Source organism: Peromyscus eremicus, chromosome 19 (assembly GCF_949786415.1).
Source record: "Peromyscus eremicus chromosome 19, PerEre_H2_v1, whole genome shotgun sequence".
Taxonomy (NCBI): domain Eukaryota; kingdom Metazoa; phylum Chordata; class Mammalia; order Rodentia; family Cricetidae; genus Peromyscus; species Peromyscus eremicus.
In genome coordinates this window covers 34,342,143-34,365,933 of record NC_081435.1, presented here as the reverse complement: position 1 = coordinate 34,365,933, position 23,791 = coordinate 34,342,143, and the positions used below count along the sequence as shown (strand labels likewise).

At 39.9% G+C, this 23,791-nt stretch overlaps 1 protein-coding gene across 1 annotated transcript in view; it reads right to left on the bottom strand.

Annotated features, from left to right (window-relative positions):
• Positions 1-4,103: 4,103 nt before the first annotated feature.
• Kcnn2 (potassium calcium-activated channel subfamily N member 2) overlaps positions 4,104-23,791 on the bottom strand; it is a 132,610-nt gene continuing 112,922 nt past the window's right edge. Inside the window, exons 5-8 of the mRNA XM_059246502.1 lie at positions 21,732-21,842; positions 13,464-13,591; positions 7,322-7,391; positions 4,104-4,706 (exon numbers count right to left, since the gene is read on the bottom strand). Of these exons, the coding sequence (XP_059102485.1) occupies positions 4,419-4,706; positions 7,322-7,391; positions 13,464-13,591; positions 21,732-21,842 (597 nt within the window). The 3' untranslated portion in view covers positions 4,104-4,418. The remainder of the gene's footprint in view (positions 4,707-7,321; positions 7,392-13,463; positions 13,592-21,731; positions 21,843-23,791) is intronic.

Sequence of the window (23,791 nt, the reverse complement as noted above, 5' to 3'; positions counted from 1 at the left end):
TCTTGGGAACCTATTCCTCATGCTGGATTGCCTTGCCTAGCCTGAATACAGGGGGAGGTGCTTGGTCTTAAGGCAGCTTGATATACCATGCTTTGCTGATGCCCATGGGAGGCCTGCCCCTTTATGAGTGAATAAGGAGGAGGGGTGAATTGAGGGAGGGGGTGTAGGGGAAGGGGGGAGGAAGTGTGAGGAGGCAAGGGAGGGAAAGAGAGGAGAGGCTGCAGCCAGGATTAAAAAACAAAAAAGAAAAGAAACTAGGAGGAAAGTATTAAATAATCTTATCTTGTTCATAAGCTTATATTTTATATTTTAGGGCATGCAGAGTGGGAGTTCTCAGGAAACTGAATGCATTTATGGGAAAGGAAGTTATTCCCTATATTAAATATACTTTAGAAATAGATACTGAAAGCATCCTCATCTGTACAATAGAAATGTACTTATGCTACTGAAAGGATTAGATAAAACTTGTCTCTGACATAGTTAAAAAGAGCTGGGTCATGGAAAGACACACAAAGGCTTTCCTAAGCTTGTGAAGTGTTGCTGGAGGCAGGTGAGCAGCAGTAGAAAAGCTCTTTTGTCCATCTTTCTGACTGGCTGCAGCTTGTGGCTACTGCCCCTTTGTGTTCAGGTTTGAGCTGGACCCAAATGTGAGCAGGCTTCTAACACATCACATCTTCAGTCCTTCTGAATGGTTGGGTCATATCTCTGCTGCACACACTGTCATCTGGGGGGCATACACTTTGGGGCAGAAGAATGTATTACTAGAGAAAGGGCATTTTATGGGGAGGGGAGTACAAGTGGTTTTTAAAAGTCACCTGGGAAACGTGTGAAACTGTAATGTGTACTCAGTATTTCTGGGTACACTGACTTAACATCTTGAATAGCCATGCTAGAAGGCATCCTTCACAAGTATATGCGTTTGTTTTCTGCCTAGCCTAATAAACTGATAAAGACCATGACAAGAGGGTCCTCCAGCAGTGATGACAGTGGCTGGAGAGCTGTCTATGGCACAGTCCTTGTTCCTGGACACTCCAGTCAATCCCCTCCCCACAGGATTTTGTCAGACAACCAGATGAATATTTTTTTCTTAGTGGAATGACTTGACAATTCAGATGGAACACAGGAGTGACAACAGTATGTTGTTATATCCTGGGAGAAGCTGGAGCCCAGGACCCACAAGGATAGATTTGGAAGAGGAATTGAACCCTTTAGTCCTCTCTTAGGTGACTTCTCCATCACTACCCCATCTTCCACAGGATCATACTTATGAACAGAATGGAGTCACAGAATTTGAGACACAAAGCAACCTAGTAGTATTCTGGTTCACATTAACAATAGTGAGAGGATGTGGAAATGGATGGACTAATCCAGTGTCTAGAAATTTGCTTCAAAAATGAAGTATATAGGTAAGCAGAGGGGATGGGATTTATAATCTGCACTCCAACGTGTTAGGAGCTACACGAAGAAAGGTGGATAATGAGGATATTTAATGTTGTGACCTTATCCCAAACACAGTAATAAAAATAACTCCCACCATTGAGAGATCAAGACCCGGCTCTATAGAGCTCCACAGATATGTGTCTTCTGCTATCCATTCTATGGATGGGTAGGGGTTTAGAACTAAAGGATGAACATCATTCAAGTGCACTAGGAGGAAGCAGAAGTAAATCATGAATCCCAGTTAGAGTCTATTTTACCATGTCAGTTCTGAAGACTGGACAAAATTTAAACAATACAAAGAAAAGAAGATTCCTATCAACTCTAACCAATAGCTTCTTTTTCAGTCCCCATGCATTGTTTACAAGCATAATGGCTCAATTATTACAGGCACTTTGCTGAAGAGCCTCTTGGAAAACAGCTATAAAGAGGGGAGAAAATACAGGGAAAGGCACCTAAGGTTTCCACGTTGAACACCACTTACGCATCTGACCCACCTTCACTTCCTTTTTTCTAGTGACTAGCATAGACACTGTGTGCATAAGGAAATAGGAGAACTTATTGAGGAGGACAGTGTCTGTACTTTAAAAAGATACACATACCCTGGCTATAGAGACAGGGGGCAGAGTGTGGCCAGCCGAACAACCAACAGAATCAATTCTCACTGGGCATTCTGAAGGGCACATTGCAGACATAAGGATGCTTCCAATATTCAAAACTGAAAGGAGATTTGATAATACTACATAAAGAGAAATTAAGGAAGCATGATCATGACAGGTATATCTTTAGAGTGGATGGATCTCTCCTCTTTTAAGTTGTGATTGTTTTGCATTAAAAGAGAGGAGAGATATGTCTTGTCAGTCTTCATATAGTTGTACAAAGGAATAGCAAAGGTGAGGTTAATTTAAAGCCCTAAAGACTACCCTACGCAGAGGGGCTATGATAAGGAGGAAGAAAATGAACATAATGCAGCCTAAATTTATTCTTTCTCTTCTCTCTTCCTCAATAAGAGGAGCACTATATTATTTTTCCCTGTTCTCTTAGATTGCCAACTGATCAGTAAAGTGCTAATTAAACTTAATTATGTCGACTCTGATTTTAGTCACAACAGAGGTAGAAAACACAAGAATTAACTACATCAATTACAAAAATATATCCTCTTTTCAAAAATGTTCTCTTTTCAATGTTTGTACCAAATATTTGCTATAGTCTTGCATGTGACACAAAATATATAAAAAGACAGTTTAGTTGCATCTACAAATGAGAAATCTTGATGAGGTAGGTTGACATTTCCTTAACTCAGCAGTATGCATCCATAAGCAGTTTAATATCATCTGTCCTTTGATATCAAAAGGTTTTCCAGGCATTGTCATTGTCCAACATCCGTGTTAAAAAAAACTATCTATCTATCTGTCTGTCTGTCTATCTATCTATCTATCTATCTATCTATCTATCTATCTATCTATCTATCTATCTAGAGAGCGCTTGGTTTTAGCTACTCTGGGTAGTTAGTAGATAAGCAGGTCTCCTGCAATCTCAAGCACCTGTACTTGGTCTTGGGCAATGGTATATTTATTTTTTGAAGTTATAGAGATTAGATGTGGAAGTTTTTTCTACGGAACTATGCAAAGCAGAAGAAATATATCACTGCATTTTTTTCCAAAGAAGAAAATAATAATGCTTGCAGCTTGCGTCACTGTAAGTTTGACAGCAGAGGCTAGGATGTGCAATCAGGAGGAGAGTGTGAGCTCCCAAACAGACTTCCCCGAACTAAATAATGTCCAGGATCAGACTAACGTAAGCAGGTTGGTTGTCTTTGGAGTGTCCAAAAGAGGCTGTAACTTGTCACAATGCATTGGCTTTCACTTCATTTTTTTCCCCTGTTGGGTTTGTTGAACAACATTAAGTGAGGCACTTCTATGTGGTCCGCTCAATCTACTCTTTCCAAACCTAGCTTCTGTTTATGGTGACTTTGCAGCCTTAACTTCCCAGTTCCCGTTCACGCAAACTGCTTACAGCTCCTCTTGAAACAGGTATGGAAATCTATGAAATTTATTGTATGTCATTTACTTGTACCTCATGTGTTAGTGGAGTCCAAGAAAGGACCATATGTTAGGTGAGGGGCTTGGTTTGCCTCATATATATTTATTATTGTGATGACAATCTACAAATTGATAGATAGTTGGCTAGGCATGTATACGGTAAACATCTAAGAGTATATAGCCTGGGGCTTTCCTGGTAAATGAACTAGGAAATCACTAGTTTAGAGCTGAAATTCTGCAATATGAGTTCACAGTGATGTCCCTTGATACTTCCTTTGTGTATATTTGCTTATAAAATGGGAATAAAATAATTATTGAAAGTGTCTCTTCCCCTTGTTTGCATATGTCCTGATAAAACTGTCCAAGTTTCCACATCATTTGGAAGCAAAGTACACTAAAATATGCTGTGAAGTGAAAGCAGGGTAGGGCCAAGTGGTTGTGATATTAATATTTCAGGAAGGAAAATCTTCTCAAATCAGGCATAGAACACTTTAGTCTTTTCATTTCAGGATACATTTTGGAAATTGAAATTATCAACGTGGATCAGATAATAGCCAGTCACTTTACCCTGAAAACAGTGTAAGAGGTGAAGTTATAGAAATGGGAAGAGACCAAACAAATATGTGCAGAAATTAACTTTTTTATTATATATCATATAATGTAGTAGTAAAGTTTGTTTGAAGTGCATGAATAAAAAGTTAGTGAAATTACAGGAGGAACAATCTATATAGCAATAATTGGTGCATTCCCTGTGCATCTGAAAGAAAAAAAAAGAGTTTTCACTCATATTTTGGCCTAAAACTTAGTGTTCAGGTTCCCAAGATTCTGACATCAGAACCCGGATAACGCTGATTAGAACCATAGGGGCTTTACAATAAAAGCTAAAATATTGACCATATGATGGCAAAAAGTCTTATTTTGTGGTTAACTTATTCTCTTCTAGCTACTCTCTGATGAAGTTGGTGGCGCTGTGGAGGAGGACCTCCTCCTCCTGGACGAGGACCGGGAGCGCTCAGCATTATAGGTGACATGCTTGTCGTAGTTCTCCATCTGAGCCTCAATGAAGTCCCTCTGCTGCTGTCGGATGGTCTGGCTGATGAGCCCAGGGAGGGCATGAATGCTGCCAATCAAAGTCTCTAATTTTGTTTCCAGGGTGACGATCCTTTTCTCAAAGTCTTCACTCCTTTCATTTAAGTCGGAAATCATGTCATACATGATGTTCTGGGTCTGGAAAACAAGATCGAGAAGACAGAAACAGAGAAGTAAGAGGCTTCATTACTCTTGCCTCAGAAGAAAACTGTCAACTCTTCCAGTTTCAACACTAGCCTCTTGCTGGTGACAGGTGTGTCTGCTAACTGAACAGTTTAGGTTGCAAAGCAAGTTCCATGTATTCTTTTTTTTTTTTTTTTTTTTTTTGGTTTTTCAAGACAGGGTTTCTCTGTGTAGCTTTGTGCCTGTCCTGGAACTCACTTTGGAGACCAGGCTGGCCTCGAACTCACAGAGATCCTTCTGGCTCTGCCTCCCGAGTGCTGGGATTAAAGGCGTGCGCCACCACCGCCCGGCAAGTTCCATGTATTCTTAATATGAAGATATAAATGAATGATGACAGGCATTAACTGGTTATGACTTAGGAAGTATGGTGTAGTTATTGCTTGTTAAATGCCCAATGATTTTAGGTGGCATAAACTTAGATAAAAATGTTTCATTTTAATATTTATGTGGTAATGATTCTTATACAAGTTAGCATATCAAATTCATTTCAACATGTGACATAATACGGCCAATTTTTATAACAGTAAGATTTAAAGAACAAAAAAACCCCCAGATGATAGTGAAATATAAAAACATGATAGGAGAGTAGGAATAAAGTTTAGGATCAATTGATTTGAGCAGATAACTTAGTAATTTAAAACAATCAATACTCACACATCTTTTGTTTATGTTCTAAATCTCAGACCTCTTTAAATTGAATCCAACAAAAAGTTTCACAGATAAAATGTCAAATAATATAAATACTCAATAAGATTAATAGTTGTGGGGAATATTAAACTACATGTCCATGGCTAGGACTAAAGCTCAGTGGCCAAGCACTTGCCTGACAAGCACAAAGCTCTGGGTGTGTACTCAGTACACCACACAAGTAAAAATTTACCGGTTGCCTTATTGGAATGGTCTACTTAGAGTTACATGGGTTGAAGTAGGAATGTGAAATGCTTTCTTGTACAGAAAACTAAATTGATCAGAGGGAGTCATGAGTCTAGGTCTTAGTTATAGTTCCTGAAGAAGTTAAGAAACTTGCAGAGCTGCAGGGTTGAACAGCTCAGAGCTAGAGATAGAAAAGAGTGGCCAAGAGGGAAGGATAGAGATGCTATACTGAGCCTAGGACCACCTTTCCCAAATTCAAGACTCCTTGTGTCACATCCCCCTCCTACTCCATTTCTTCCTGTATCTTTTCCAGCTTCACTGATGCTTAAAGATGATAAATGAACTGACTGAGAGAGTCATTCAGAATATAGGCATTTTGTTCTGGTTGAGCCATGGACACAGAGAGCACTAACTTCACTTTTACTACATTCTTGGGAAAAGTGAACAACATCCATTCATTAGAAAAATACTGAACTCTTATGACATGTATCATCCTGTGGTCAGAGTAAGTATGGTACTGCATAAATAGCTCAAATATATTTTACCTTGTATAGACCTTTTATGTATCTAAGTAGTGCTGGTGTACAAGCACATGAGCTCATGTGTGCTAGGTTGGGCAGATTTCAGTTTCCTGCTCTATTCTTACAGTATATTCCTTTCCTTCATACTAACTTAAAGGAGTCAGCTTTATTTTTTAATGTCCAATATTTTTAAGCATTTAACCTAGGAGTGATGCAACACATAAATATTATTTCACTACCTCAAGTGAAATCCACATTAATGGAGGATGTCTTTGTCCTGCTTGCTTGTATACTGCCCAGCTTATGTGAATGATGTCTGCTTCCCTGAGGTGAGTCACTGAATACTTACCTTGAATATGTATCTAGTATGTGTTACTGATAATGCATATATTGAATATAATTTGGAAGTATTATTTAATAAGACTAGGCCAAATGTCTAATTTTCACAGATTATACTTGAAGATTTGGCAAAAGCATAATATGATTTGTCAAATATAAAACAGGATGTATGTGTTGCCTCTGCCAAAGCAATTGTGCTAAAAGGCAGAACACATATATACTTCTATTCTAGAGTCTCCTTTGGAACTAGCTGAACAGGATGTGATGTTTGCACAGATGATAAATATTCATATTTTCAGAGTGGCTTTTACTTATGGAGGAACAATAAAAAAAGCAGATAAATCTTTTGGATGTGACAAAGAACTAGAAAACTATGAATATACTTGGTTAATAAAATGGAGAAAAACATAAAAAGTGAGTATAATTTCTTTTGAAACATAAATTTCATTTTAGAATATACTTTCTGATATTAAAAAATAATAAGAATGATAAGTTCTACTTATCCCTGAACCTCATAGTCACATCTAAGATGTATGTAGTTCTGTTCTTCTACAGATGAAGTATCATTTCATATTCCACTAAGTGGTCTTACAGTATTTCCAGTGCACTGTCCCCATGGAGTCTTTTAGCATTGGGGTTGGATAATGTATATGGGGAAAGAGCATATGAACTCAGTACGAGTTATAGAAAAAGAATGCTTCTGAGTTGGATCATCATTTTGGGGTGATGTGGTAGCTGTGTTAAGTTTGTGGCAGCTTCTGCAGAAGTACTGTCCATCACTGTGCAGTGGTTAATTTCAATGGCTACAACCTTGAGGGCTGAGCCCCTCTGAATTACCTTTGCCAGATCCACTAGGGTATTTGCTTGATCATTTAGTTTCCTCTGTTCCATCTTCACACTTCTTAATCTAAAAGACAGAATTTGAAATCAGAAAGGCCCTCTTGTCTCTCTGGCCAGGTCACTGCTTTCAAAGGGCATGCACAAAATCCACAAGAGCAAATAACTGCATGGATAATGCCTTGAATATTTGGGGGGTAAAGTCCACACTGGTTATGTGTCTGGTACAATGAGAAGCATGCTTCCCCAACACCGCAAAAAAGAAAGGAGAGCAAGAGATGAGATGTCCTCAGGACAACCATGTACCAGGTAAGTTGAGTTCAGGAAGACTCATAAGGATTTAACCATATGAGAAAAAGCCAAAACATTCCTTAAAGCTCCAGTATCATGACAAATAGACATAGGAAGAAATATGCAAAGCAACTAGAATTTCATCATGTTGGAGCAATGAACACCTTCCTATGCCTACGTGACTAGATACAGGTATTAACCCTGTTTAGTCTGAAATGAATTGGGTTAGGTATTTGAACCTGATGAAAACACAGTGATAAGTGAGATTCTTGTTAACAAAAACCACTTTTATTCAACCAGCAGCAAGATAACTCAAAACATATAATTTTCTTACTCTATTTTGCTTGACTTTATCTTAAACTGACATTGAATTTAAACAGAGGCCAGACCATATCTTTGGGAGAATCTCTTTTAGTTTTAAATGTAGTTTTTTTTTTTAAAAAAAATGACAAAATATATCTAGTTCGTAGAATATCTATTTTTAAGATTAATTTTAGTTACTTTAAAATATCCTTGCATGTATTTGATTGACGATTAATTTTAGTTACTTTAAAATATCCTTGCATGTATTTGATTGATGGTCACAAGGCCACTCTTAAAAAGCCATTTTTCTAAATAAAAACCGGTTTTTTAAACTTATTTATTGTAGAACCCCAGTAGATATTCCACGATTCTTATGTTCAAGTAATTAAGACTTTACGAGAGAGGTAGGTTACTGTTCTGTAAGCCAGACATTCAAAGCCTGACTGAAAAAGAAGAAAAAAGAAAAAAAAAAAAGAAATCAGTATCTCTGAGCTATTTTGTGACAAAAGAAAAAAGAAAATCCATGCTAATCTCACTTGGGCTTGATAATGAATCATTTACTGAGTATGGTTTCAATGAGTAAAAAGAGTATTTTATACTTTTTAATAACTACATAAGAGAAATAAAAAATTCACAGGGCAAGATTTTACTGCCAGGGAGATTTTCCTAATGTGTTTACAGCACTTAGTGATTTCATCTTGCACCTAGGAGAGCCAGCATGTAGCTGGGTCTGCTCCACAGTGAAGATACAGCTCCTGCCAGCTAGAGTCTAAATGGCGTCCACCTCTACTACAGTCTCGAATCATCTAAAATGGTTCAGATTTATCAATTCGTTGCTGTGTATTCATTAGAAACTCGGAACCAAGTTAAATGGCTCCTTCTGATGTTACTGTAGAAATAGAGTGAGTTCTAATTGAAAAGAAATCTAGAAAACACATATTTAAATTCAATATATTGGTGACAGAGTTTTCTCTAAGCACCAAGAAAGGTTATAACTCTTCAATTCTACCTATGAAAAGTCAGCGGAAGTCAAGCAAAAAGAACCTTGGCTGTCTGTGGATCAGTGACGAGAAGTCTAGTAGGGAAAGCCGCAATGTTAGCTGGGGACTCAACTCTTACTGACCCCAACTTGACTTTGCTTCTTCAAGCATGGAATGAAGTGTTATATTAGGACTGTCCTGGAGTGCTGGAGGTATCATAAATGACTTTAAGTAACACCCAAATAAGACCTTAATACTAAAACATGCGGAAAGACAGCTTTTCCCTTTAACTACCATGAATGTCTGGATTATTGCAAGAAAAAAGTGCCAGGCAGGTCCTATCTTACCTCTACCTCCTGACACCTGATTATAATATTTTCCCCCACAGGAGATGGGTAGGATCTTGGCTCAGAGCTTTCTAGCCTATGGCTATAATTCAATGCCAGGATTAAAATCACCAGATGATGGCACCTTTACTTTCTACTGTGAATGATGCCTTTTACGACGGGAACTTATGTCAAGTTTTCTTTTAAAGTTCAATAATGCCTAAAGTTTGGGGCTCTGGACCTGATACCTCCAGAAATTTGTGAGTAAAGAGAGAGTCTTGAACTTAGAAAACAGGAAAAGGGGGAGAATGGTGGTTGTTAGGTAGAGTGGAAACTTTTTTCAAAAACACTGGAGTCCGGTGTCCTTCAGCTGGATTTCCAAGCTATGACTGACAGTAGAATTTTGCCCATGGTATTTATTACTAATCTAGAAAACTACGTCAGATGATGTAGCTTTCTAGATTAGTAATAAATCTGATTGATTTATTAATGATCTGACCCTGATTGGAACTCCATTAGCTCTTGGGACTTAAATGAGCTTGTCTTGCCCTCTGATCTTCCTGTGGTATGGGACTGCCTTCTTAGACTACCTGCGATGTTAGAAGAGCAGACAGTGAAACCTTGCTCAAGCTGCAGCTGCCAGAATAAAAGGTAACATGCACATGGATAGTACACTTTTTTTTCCCACAAAAGATTAAGAAACAGATGTTGATTTCTTCCTTGTGAACTTCACTTATCACAGGAAAATATCATGATTTTGGATCACATTTCCATAGCAGCAATCAGACTACCAAAATTCACAAATAAAGGATCTGCTGGGTGCATGCAGCCAGTAGAGAATTCTGCAAATGTTGAAAGGAACAGCTCACACAACTTACTTCCGAGCTCTATTTTCATTTTGTTGAAATAAAAAGACAAAACAAAAGAAAAGAAACTGTAAAGTATTCCGAAACAAAATAACATAATGTGGTGTTCAGCTGTGCACAGGGGGCTCGATTCATCAGCTGGAAGACCCTGCAGGATCTTGACATTGATTGGCACTATTCCGTTCATCACCATCCTTTGTTGCTACTATACTCTGCCTACCTGAAAGCACTGGGCTTCCTCTTACACCAGAATTCAGAATGAAGAAGGTGCATAAAAGTCATGTTGGCCTCTTCATACTTGGTGTTCAGGGGAATAATAGGAAACAGTTTGGCTTAGAATGACAGATATAATGATTCCTTTGAAGGGAGAGCATATCTTTTCCATATCGGGGCTATTCAGAATCCCCTCTAATATAAATTATGCACATTAGCTTTCTTGGCTCTAGACAAGTTTATGTTGATTGATGGATCCATGGTTGAGACAGAAGAATGAAAAAGTTAAAGCTGCTATCAGAAAAAGGGTTGAAAGTTAGAGAGAGAGAAAACACTGCATGGCATTGAGCGACAATTCATAAAGACAAATGCTTTACTGAAAAGAGGGCACTGACCTAGAGAGTTTAGCATCATCAGAGGCTAGAGAGGTTGCATATTGGGAAAGAGGCCATAAAGTATGGAAAAGAGTAAGAGCTGAGCTAGAGGGGGCTGGTAGAAGAGAACAGAGGTGCTAAAATGGCTCTCAGGGAGAGTAGCAAAAGCCAGACAAGCTCAATGACTTGTGAGTTTTTGTCCAACTAGGTCTACTTCATGCAGTGCTGGCAGATGATGCTGAGCATCCCTGAGCAGTGGACAGTGAAGACCTGGCCCTGAGGAATCGAGCCCTGTGTGCTGTCTTTCACGACATCACTCTACAACTCCCAACAGAAGTTAACATGACAAGTGATTATGCACCAGTAGAATAATCTAGCCAAACCCAGCCCTTGTAACCACGCTTATTCTGCTGCAATTGTTCATAAACGTTAAGTATTCTCCACAGCAGGGAACTCAGCAAACCCCAAACTAACTTATAAAACAATTTTGAACATAATTGAATTACGTCAAACTCATCTGCTTTAGATGCACACATTGCATTAAAAAGGTCAAGAAAAGGATGATAATGGGAAAAGTCTGATGGAAGCAGAAGAAGAATAAGGGTGACTTCTGTCACACTATCCAGAGCAGCCAGCGAAGAACTCCATAGAAGTTCCTCCCATGTGCCCTTCCAATCAGGCTGACATGCCCCATAGGGCAAATTTGCCACTTACTTTTGGCTAGTTCATAAAATCAGCTTCCTTGTACAGAGAATTTTTTTAAATAATATTTTGTTACAAAAGAAACTTACAGCAATGCTAAAAGATTTTTCAATGAATAAATACCAGACTATTATCCCATATGAGTATGGATGTACTTATAACTCAAAGTACTTGACAAAATAGACTAAATAATAATCACTATACCCACAAAGTTACAGGACTGCATTACAAAAATCTATTGGTGCATGCTTTGGATTTTTTATTCAAGAGGCAAATCAAATATGACTTTTAGGTATTTTCACTGATAGGCACACAAAATGAAGCATGATCATAACACATGTACATACTTACTCCTACTTCATCTCGCATACCCTTTACCTTTGGATGTGTCTTCTCATACCCAGAAAGGGAAGCTTTTATACTCAAACAAAATAGACTACCAAAAAACATTAACAGTACAAAAATGATCTCTCCATAGTTTGCCGTGATTGCTCATATTAATGTTGGGGTTACTGTGTTGAACGGCTTTAGAAGGCAGACTTTTTCTAATGGGCTCTTTCCAAGTGAATCCTCTGAGAAAGTGGCTGTCTAGATGGGCTCAGGGAAAACAGGAGGAATCCAGATATTTCTTGGGGCCTCACCCCTCTAGTACGGAGAATGAAAGGAATGCCACCATCTGGGCTGGTGTTCCTGGGTTGACCCTGGGTCCCAAAAGTAACTTCAAGAAGCAGGCTCCTGCTTTGTGAGCCAGCTCTAACATAATTCTCCTCTTTGTTTTCCCCTGACTTTAAAAAGAATAATTTAAAAATTCCAGTCCTGTCATTTCCTTACAGGCTGGAGGGCAGTTGTGTACCAGTGAAGTCATAGAGGTAGAGGAGAAATACCATCCCCTTCTAAGGAAAGTACATGGGGGGCAATAAGGAGAACAAGTGAATAGCTGTGAGCAATAATGATAAACAATTCTACCACATGTGCAAAGCTTGCTCTGTTTTAATCCCAGAGTTACTTGGGTTTTATTTGCACTAATAGAGGTTTCAATCCCATAGAAGTATGCACATGAGCATCATTATAGGCACACTGTAGACTTACCAGGATACCTTAATATCCCAACCAAGCATGGCAGAGGCTGGACCAATGAAAAGTCAGAAAATGAAAGTCTATGGATTCCTCACAGAAGGTTAGTGGTACCATGTTGCTTATGAATGAACTAAATATGTAAAAGAAAAATCCCAGACTCACAGCTTTCTTGTCTGTTGTACTGGTTGGGTCTGAGAAGGCCAATCGTGTGGCACAGGCAAAGACCTAATATTTACCCACATTTCCATTGTTACCCTAGTATGTCTCACAAGGAAAACCACTTTCCTGAGCCACAAATGTGACTATGAAGAAAGGGCATTAAGAGCAAGTCTGTCTGGTGTCACAGTGGATACCCACATGTGAAGACAATGTCAGCCTGGAAAGGACTGTTTCTCAGTCATCACTGAATCTTATGAGGTACTGACAGTTAACTTAAAAGACAAGTAATTATATAGGAAAGACATGCATGAACAGCTTATATCAGTTGAATAAAAGTAACTTAATAAAGGTAAATTGAACTATACCAACTCTAAACTCTGTAATGATCACACAGCATATAGATAAGCCCCAACTTTTTGATTAAGAAGTCATTGAGTATTACAGAATTAAGACAATTAAATATACTATGTTATATAAAGGTATTTGCTAGCATGTAAAAATCCAGATGGATCATATAATGTCCCTCCCCACTTCTCCCAAGATTCTACCGTGGATACAAGCTGAACTTTTCAGGTCAAACTATAAAAATAAATGCATTAATTAAATATAATTCTAACAGAAATTATGGCCTCCAAAGACAAAGATATTTTGATTATAGCACACATGCTTTCCAGCCATAAAAGGAACTAAGCCTTTCTCTGGGGTCCATTATTAGATTTTCAGATGTCTCCTGGAAGCAAACATGGCAATGCCTTTTTCTTTTCCTCCCTCACAAAGGGAGGACCAGCGAGCACAAGAATCAAAAGCCAAGGCTAAGAAGAAAGAAGACAGAAACGAAAACAGGTACTTACTGATGAATAGCTTGCAAGAATTTCCGCTGATGCTTTCTTACTTTTGCGTGGTCGATCTTTTTCACTAGCTTTGTGTTTTTGTAGATTAACCACGTTTCCCTGAGTACATTGGCGGCTGCGTTTTTCACCTGTTTAGAAAACACAAGAAAAGCCGTCGCTACACTCTAAAGCAGATTCCCCACACTCATTCACGGTTGTGTTTTTCATCCCGAGAACCACGGTGAACTGGAGCTTTAGAAACTGCTACTCAAAAGACTATTTTCCTAGTATATCTTCCTTCATGCAAGAATTTAGGTCTGCCTGGGGACACAAGTGAAATATTAGGGAGCTACTACTGACCCCTTTCTGTATTACACTCTCCTTGCTCTAACAGGAAACTGCGTTTTTATTCAACACCTCATTTAAAGAAAATTCAGAGATGCTGAATTTTCCACTTATATGGCAACTCCTCTCCTCATCCTTTCTGTTTCCCCAGAGAAGGGCAAAATGGCAAATACCAAGGTTAATTTTGTCTTTTGCAAGCTCACCCAGTCTCTCTGGCTGTGCAGTGCAGCCAAGGCATATTTCCATATGTGTGTTCACCCCATGCATGTAAGCTCCCAGAATGACTGTTGTATTTGCTTGTTAGCACACTTTCACTTGTAGGGATGTTATCAGGATTTCATGGGAAAATTAAACAGGTTGCATTTCAAACAGATGGACAGATATAAAAGATGCAGTAACTGTACCTGATGAAAGCTGGTCATCTTATCTAATCACTTGCTTTCTGATTAAAATCTCCAGAGGCCTCAGGAACTGATATCTGATTAAAATCCCCAGAGGCCCTGGGAACTGATAGAGACCAAGGTAGGGTAGATCTCCTCTGTCTGGCTCTACGATGGGACCTGGAAAGGCAGAGCTTCTCCAGTTAATTGGCTAATTACTTGTCCTAGAAAGTTTTCCCACTTCATACCCTGGAGTGAAGAAAGTCACAGCTAGTTGGGCACAGGGTGGAGGAAGACAACTCAGAAGAGGCAGTGATGGAGAAAGAGTGATGGAGTAGCATGCAAGCTGCAGTTAAGAAATGGGTCTTGAGGCCTTGAGTCTATAGTAACCAAGTCGGGTCCAGGGCCTGGTGAGCCTATTGGCATTTTATTTTCTCTAACATGAGCGTGCTAGCGATGACAATGACTAAAGTCCTGTCATCTCATATTTACAATAAGAAGCTGCCATGGAATTATACTATAACTCTGGTGGTAAGGTTACAGCTATAGCTTTCTGCTTTTGCAAGGAAATGCCACCTTTCAGGATTGAACCCTTTTCTTCCTGAGTGAAACTGTACTGTTAAAACCAATTTTAAGAAAATGACTGGTTTCTTGCGGAAGAAGTGGTTTTGTGGGTGACCCTGCTGTTACGTACTTCCGGTGAACAGCTGTGACACTTTCATAGGATGCTTCCTCAAGCCAGTAGTTTTGAAAACAACAGGAAGAGATGGAGAGTATGGCAATGAGTCAAAGCGATACCCACCCACCTCGCCTCTCTCCAGAGAAGCTAAAAAGACTGGAAAGCCAAATCTTGGGTCTTTTCAAAGGCAAAGAAATTGGTGCAGTGCGAGAGATGGAGGTTTGAGCAGTCTGCTTGCACAGAGCATGGTGTGGAAAGAGATTGGCTAGCAGTCCTCCAGCAGTCTCCACTGGGGAGCATTCTTATGGGAACGGGCGCTCCCAACCCTCTAAGTGGCTGTGGAAATCTGGACAATTGATCAGCAGCCCTGGTATATGACCTTCTGGCTTGACCTGTACAAGTGACAATAGATGGAGAGATGGTCAGACTAATTATGAAAGTTTAATTCGGGGGACATGTCTCCAGCTGGGACATGTCTCCAGCATTAAACAGAGCAACCGATTTGTATACAGTTCTGCCTACAAAGTGAAAACCTCAAATTTCTTTTAAATTCTACAAACTTTTGAAAAGGGTGGCTTCTTGTTTCTTGGATGCATTTTAAATCATTATTTCCTTTTGGGATTGTAGTGGAGCAGGGAATCTCAATTCAAGGTAGAGTGGGTTGGTGATGCCCTGGAAGCCTTATGCTCAGGATCTGTGTCCCCTAAGCAGTCATTGTAGCTGACAGGCTTCAGTGAAATGAAACCCAGACATTTCTTTTAAAAAAAATTTGAAACACGTGAATTGATTTTAAAATGCCTTCTCTCTCATTCCCTAATAAAGTCTTTAAAACATATTACTGCTTTAACTGTTACTTTTCAGCATGAAGCTACAAAACAATACGTGCCAGAATTAAACCACAGAACAAAAATCCAAATTCTGCCAGTGACTGAGTGAGATGTTTCCACGTGTGGGTCTTCTTGTCCTTGTTAGGGCTGAGAGAAATGGGACAGTAAGCAGACAGATTAGAAAGCACCTGGGAGAACTGGACCAAACTGATACACAAACATCCTAGAGCCCAGGAAACAGCCAGTGTGCATATTCCCTGTCATCTAGGTAAGCAGCAAGCTGACTTGGGCGTAGCTGGTGTTAAACATGTCCATGGTGTTAAGTGGGCATCATGGGATACACAATTTGTACATAGACATGTGTACTCATGAACACACACACACACACACAGGAAGAATCCTTGTAATTAAGACTATCAAGATCTAGAGAACAACTCTAAACTATTTCCAAGAAGAAATCCAGCAGTTCTAGAGCAAACGAAGAGGCCTGGGAACATAGTTTGGTGGAAGAATGTTTGCCTAGCATCTAACAGGCTCTATGCTAGATCCTCAGGACTGAAAACATAGAAAATAGCAAAATAAGGGAAGGGAGGAGAAAGATCTCCAGGGCACATGTCTCCTCCCTACTGACTGCCCTGTACCTCGTCCCAACATATGCTGAACTAAAGGAAAATAGAAACGTCCGACTCATTTCCGTGTTTAATCGAAATCCTTCACTGGAAATTCTTTTGAAAGGCATACTAATAATCAAGTATTTGGTAATTGCTCAAACAAAGGCTATAGGAGAGATGGCAGCGGCAATAACACCAGTCCAGATGCCTTTGTATGACTTTCCAAGGCGTAAAGGCTACCTGGTATCACATTTCTCCTCCACAGATAATTAAAAATAAAACTATAACTAATAAGATAAAATATGGTACTGCATTTATTTTTCTGCAGTACTGGGCACCAAAAATAACTGGTGCCCGGGCTTCGAAAATCAGTAAAACGCTTGTAGCAGATGAATGCTTAAATGAAACTTTGTATAAACCTATCTGATAGAAAGACGCTTTTTAACAGTTTGTCACTACTAACAAGGGGTTATTACTTATACTTTTCCTTGATTTCAGTAACTTTGAGTCTTCATTTTCAACTTTGATTTCATTTTTCTTCTTGTCTTTGTCTATGTGATGCACATATGACTGTGGCGGCCGGATGCCGACACCGGGAGTCTTCCTCAACATCTTCTCCATCTTGTGATACAAGACAGGGTCTCTCACTGAATCTGGAACTTGTTCATTTGGCTAGACTGGGGTGAGTAGCCTGCAGGCGCCCATGATTCTCCGGCCTCTGTGTCCTCAGCCCAAGAACTACAGGCGTACAATGTGTGCCCAGATTTTGGCACAGGCCCGAGGGAAGCAATCTAAGGTCCTCATGCTTGCAATAATAAGTGAGCTCTTTACCAACTGAGGGGGTCTCCCTAGAAGCTTTTGTAAAAAGTTCACAAAGCAGTGGGTTTCCTTATATCATCTTCACGCACACATGACCACACTTTGCTTTCATTCACTCCCCTCTTGTAGGAAGCTCATGTGAAATGCAACCAGTGTGTCTTCTGCTGAGGTGAGGGTGGGTTGCCTGGCTTCAGTCCTTGCTCCAGGTTTTCACAACAGACATCCACGATCTAGGGGAATGGTATGATTCCTTTCATGTTTTAATCCAATGAGCTGGGTAGCCAATGGAAAAGCTGTGTTTAGTAACTCATCTGGAGACTTTGTTAATGGAGATGCAGAAGACGAGGTGTGGCAACTGTGTGAATGTGTTATGATAGATCTTACTACAGGTTTGGAAATATTCTATATAGCAAGTGTTAAAAATTAAAAATTCTGAGCAGGCAGCACACTAGAGCTGACCCTGTTGGAGGGGGGTGCAGGTGAGCTGGGCCTGTGTATGTGAGAGCAGGAGAGCTGCCCCTAGCCCTTCCCTCATATGCCATGGGACGGCAAAGGTAAGGGAAATCTGTCCTGCCCCCCGACCCTTGTCACCTGCAGCAGGTGGGAGAGCAGACCTTAGGGCCATGAGAATGGTACAGCTGGTCCTACCCCTCACCAAATGCAGCAATCAAGAGAGTTGGCCCTGCACCTCACCTGGACAAAACAGTAGAGCTGGCCCTGGTGGTGTGAGTGCTGGTGAGCTGGACCTGCTCTCACAAGAGCAGGAGAACTGGCCCCATTCACTGCTGTCTGCTCCATCGGGGGGAGCTCGCTGGGGTAGTGCTGGAGAACTTGCCTGGGTGGTGAAAACGAGGGAAAGCTGGCAGGCTGACTGACCTAGCTACCACACAGGCCCAGAATGAGGACTATAAGGTAGCCCATCCCAACACCAACCTCATCTATGAACTGCTGTAGTATGTGGAGGGGCCGAGATGTAGATGTGAAGGGATCCTGCAGATCCAAAGCTACAGGATCTCTATTGACAGAAGGCAACAATAGGATATTCAAGAGACGTTCCAGTGAGGGCCCAGTATGGAGGGTATAGCAGAAGCCAGTGACCTTGAACCAGACCAAAGACTCATTGCAATGAACAGTTACATGTAAAGATGTATGGACTAAAGGGTAAACTGTGTGACTCACTGGGCCACACTACAGCTTCCATGTCAAGATGTTTTGTTTTTTGTTTGTTTTTGCTTTTAAATTTTGTTTTGAAGGGGAGGTTGCAAGGGTCAAGGGATGGGGAGATAAATGAGATTGGGATGCATGATGTGAAATCCAGAAAGAATCAATAAAAAGTTAAAAAAAAAAATTCTGAGCCAGGTGTGGTGGCTCATGCCTTTAATCCTAGAACTTAGGAGGCAGAGGCAGGTGGATCTCTGTGAATTTGAGGCCAGCCTGGTCTCCAGAATGAATTCTAGAACAGCTAGGGCTTCACAGAGAAAACCTGTCTCAAAGAAAAAAAGAAATAAAAAATAAAATTCTGGTAGAGTTCTCATAATTGCTTGTTTTACAAGTTTCTTTACAATACCAAGGCATTCTAGGGTCCAAACTCTTCAGATTGCCTCTTGTTTAGTCCTGAATCAGTAGTAATAGTAATCTAAGATGCAGAATGGCAAACAGTTTGACCCTGTAAGATGATGGACTACACATCTATTAAATAGCTGGGCCTGTCTTGCGTGCGTATGGTACATGCACATGAGGACTCACATGTAGAAGCCAGAGCAGGACATCTGGTATCTTCCTGTCTCACTCTGCACCTTTTTACATGAAGACCGTACTGGAAGCTCACATGGCTGGCTAGGCTGGCTGGCTGGAAGGCTCACTCTGGGGATCCACCTTATCTGCTACCAGTGGTGGGGTTTCAGGCACGCAGAGACAAACTTGGCTTTTTATTTGGTCATTGGGGATCCCAACTCAGGTCTTCATGCTTATACAGCAAGGGCTGTCAGACACTGAGCCATCACCCCCAGTCTTCTCCTTCTGTCACATAACATCTTTAATCTGGGCACATGTACCTCTAGGATAATTTTTGATTCTAAAAGATCAAGTAAATTCTCCTAGAATGAACGCTTTTGAAACTGGGACACAATGAATAGTGTGTTTTATTTGGTTAATATAGTCATACAGAGAAATGATTTTTTAGTAAAATCATTCCCCTTGATATTTGCACACGGTGAATACTTCCTCATCACTGTTGTTTGTCTCAATAAGACACATACTGGAAATCTTAAAAAATCTACACATATTCCTGAGAGAATATCCTTTCAACACTCAAATTGATTTTTCTTTAGAGTCATGTTCAGATATCAGAATGTTTATGACCATATCCCCTGCTAACCACTGGGGGAAAAATTTTCTCCTCTGGAGTGTGCAAGGGAATTCTTGTATTTCTCTCTCAACACTTACATAGTGCTCTTGAGTTTGGACTAAGATGAGTTTGTCCTTATTCACTCTTAGTTTCCCTCAGACATCGTTGAGGAGTTTGAAACTCTTACTTAAATTTTTAGATGGATTTCACTTAGAAATTCCATAAACAACCAACTTAAGAATGTTCCAAGAAAATGATAGTCATTAAGCTGATGACTTTGCGTAACATCTTGAATAGATGAATATTGGAGGGCTGTGTTCACATACTGTGCCAAGTATCTGATTGAGGTAAGCATCCATTGCAAAGTAGTTCCACTTCTAAGAAGCAGTAGCGAGATAACATTATTAAAGCCCATGGGTGTCTTGTTGAATGTGACTTTTGAAACCCGGACAGCCTTTTAGTAAGAAAATATTTGAGAAGCCAACAAGACTCCCTCTGCAACATCATCTCCACTGTAGTGCTTATTTAATTCCTGAGAAAAGTATAATGCTTAGGATAAAATAGCATGGGTTACAAACGACTTTATGGAAATCCTTCTTTAATACGGTAAAGCTTGTGAATCCTAATACAATCTCTGCCAAAACAGAACCTCATTGGCCAACCCTAGGAGATACACAGAGGAGCATGCTACCACTCCTGAATTGCATCCTAATAACAATACATGGAAATGTATTTCCGTTTCTAGATCTTTGAAAAGAAATATAGTCTGAGGTGTACCCATCTAGCTTGTCAATCTTTTCTCCAATCTTCACTCATGAGTTTTGAGAATGGAAATGGGAATTGAAAAAAAAAAGTAAGAGGAAACTTGGGAGAAATAAAAGCCATTTGGGGCAGAGGAGTGGGGAGATGGCTCAGTGGATAAAGACGCTTCCTGTGCAAGCCTGGCGAACTGAGTTTGAACTTAGGAGCCTATATAAAGTTGACAGAAGAGAACTGACTCCATAGTGTTGTTCTCTGACTTCCACATACCTCCACAGCACAGGTAGTACCCTCTATAATAACACATAAAAAAAAGATATTTGGAAGTACTGTTAGCTCTAGGGTCTGAAGTATGAGCAAGGCTACAGAAATTCATGTTCCCCCTTCATAAATAAGTCGGTATAAATATGAATTTGTAATAAAGTGACTGCTGTATTGGAGATACTAATCAAGGTTGCCTATTATTTGTTATGACACAGGGTCCTAGTAAGCTGGCTTGGCTGCCCCAAGTTGATCTTTTCCCTTTGAGACAATTTGGGACTGCAAGCATGTTTAGCTAAAAAGATCACTTTTGTACTTAGAACTAAATCAAGACTAAGGTAAATACTGAAAGTTGGAACCTCGTCTGAAAAATTCTATTGATTCTTTCGTGGGCAGATTCACCAAATGACAATGCATTTCATTATCTCAACAACAGCTTGATGGAATTCTACTTTGGGAAGTGAAGACTGCTACAAGATGGTACAGGATCCTTTTTAGGTATTTTTGACTTTGGTATTTTGATGTTTCAAGTGACTATCGAAAAAGCTAAAAGCTTAGTCTAATAAAAATATTTCTCTTCTTTTCTAGCTTTCAACCTTGATGCTATGACTGTGAGCAGGCTGTGGAAGCTTTCTGTGTCATGGTTTCCAAACTGTATCAAATAGCCATACAAGGCTTCCCTCATGAGCTTGTTGAGAATGAAGGAAGTTCACACATGGGTCACACCTGTACATAGCCAAGGTGGGTGCTCTTTCAACACTGATTATTGCTTTGTTTACTTCTAATAATTGGAAGGTGATCTTCCATCTGGCTGATATGGCATTTTTAATATATATGTGATGACCTATAAGTCATAAAAAGGACATTTTATGTTTGTAACACCCATGTTTAGAACACAGACACACAGAAGCTCAGCACTATTTCCTCCAACCATCTTACCATAAAATTCCTATCTCTCACAGACAATGTGTTATTTTCTACCCAACCTAGTACGGGTTACTGTGCTGTAATGCTGGATATACTTACTTGTCTAGATTTATGGGGTCTACTTTTATGTAAATACAAAGGATATACAATGATTCCTAATTGAGCTGGTTAGGTAGTCCAGTTGCAAAATGGAAGGCATGGAGCCAGTTCCAGGAGTGTTGCTATCTTCAATCTATGGCATCTCTGCTTCTGAAGTTTTAGTGAAAAACCACATTTCCTGACGTGCAAACAAGACAGTGATAGCCTCTTGCAGGATGGGAGGGTGTCTACTTACTCTTTTGGTCAGCTGAGTATCCATCATGAAATTGTGCACATGCTTTTCTGCTTTGGTAAGTTCTAGCTTTCTTGCCACGACGGCTACCACCAGGGCTGTGCAACCTGCACCCTAAAAGCAAAAAAAAAAAAAAAAAGAGGAGCACCTCAAGAATTAATTCATACTTTTTAATCCCAGTCACATACATACATTGTTTTGTATCAAATGCATTTATTTTCCCAAGCTAAAACAAATGATACTTTCAGTGTCTTTCATAAGCAACACATCACAGAAAAGTATGTGGTTAACGATCGTAAGTAATGTTCCTTTAAGGTGTAAAATCCCAGTTTACCTATTTTTAACACTAAAGCATAATAATGAATAAAACAAGATTTTACCACAAGGAATAAATAGCTAAAAACCAACTTCCTGAATTTTCAGACATAAATTTTCTTTAAAAACAGGAAATCTGTTATACACCTATAATTATATAAGCATATTAAACAAATTAACATAAGTCCGTGGACTAGAAATGAAGATTAAAAAAAAAAAAACACTAACAGTTCAGAATCTTTTCCTGAGATGAGACCAGCAGGCTTTCAGGCAAGTGGGTGGCTACATAAGAAGAATGAGTGAGAGCAGCAGACTGTCATGGATGGGGACTGTGGCATCGGAGTGACAAGGTCACTGAAGACAGCAGTGACGCGAACCTGGACCACACAGGACATGATGTGTAGAAAGCCAGGAGATGCCTTCATTTGGAGAAGCGATGATGTTGCCTTTCAAATCATAGACCATTTGGCTTATCTTAGACAAAACAGTGTAGGCGACACTGTATGGCACCTCAAGAATTCTAGGACTCTCTTTCTATGGTCAAGGTGCCTTCAACCTGAGTTGTGAACAGTGGGGGTGACATCTTTGCTGAAACAGATCAGGACCATATGCAAGGTTCCATGCTGCAGTCGCCTCAAGGGCCTGAGACCCAGCAAACCTCCTTGTAAGTAAGGTGTCATGGCAGTGGTCGTGAAGGGAGGCCATAACTCCTGACATGACCTCAGTTTTGAGAGGCAACAGAGGAATAAGGTGCCTACGCCAATCTCAATACACAAGTAATAGGGAAGAAAAGGGCAAGGTACATTAAGGAATCCATGCAAGAGGCACATACACAGTAGGATGACACAACACTGTGGTTGTGGATCTTCCTGTACACTTGAACCTCAACTTGCTTCTAGTAACATTTCCTTATTTTTGCCAAATGGTAGAGGGCTCCTAGGATATATAGTTGAAGCTAGTCTCAAATTTGTACAAGGTAGTATTCTTTTCCTCATTACCAACAGGCTTAAAAATCTCACATTAAAATGACAACTTGGTGGCTTCAAAATGTGCCAGTCATCATCTTAAATGGATAATACTGAAGAATAATGGTTATGTAACTTACTGCCCACCATTGAGTTAAACACACACACCCCTCACAGAGTTTTAAGAAAGCTTATAGTTTTATGTTGGGCCACATTCACAGCTAAAATTTATTTGAAAAACATTTAAAGATAGAACACAATGTTTAAAAGGCAAGTTACATAATGACCTCACTTTTATTTCTAAATGGATCGCACTGGGAAAGAAAAATAAATAAATAAAAATAAACTGGAATGAAGTCCATTTGTGAGAAGAGGTTATCTCAGAATATTTGGAGTTTCAGTGACTGGTTTTGCTTTTTGTGTTATTTAGAATCAATAGTTGGTGCTGCACTCAATCATTCTACTCAGCCAAACTCCCCACATTCTTCTCCAGGGTCTATCCTGGACTGTCATACCTACCATCATTCATAGATCCCATCTGTGCAGCATCTAAACTCTCCATCAAGTCAGATCTCTCACACCATTCTCCAGAGTCTAGCCCTGTGGGTCTCCCTGGCCCTCCTCATCCAGGCCTTCTCCCCAGTCTACCAGATCAAGCCATGGCCACATCCAGTGCCCTGGCCTCATCTTGCCTCCCATGCCTTTACCAGAAGCATTCTCTAGACTTCTTCCAGGACCTCTCTACCCCAAACCACAGGCCCTACCCATGCCACATCCAACCTT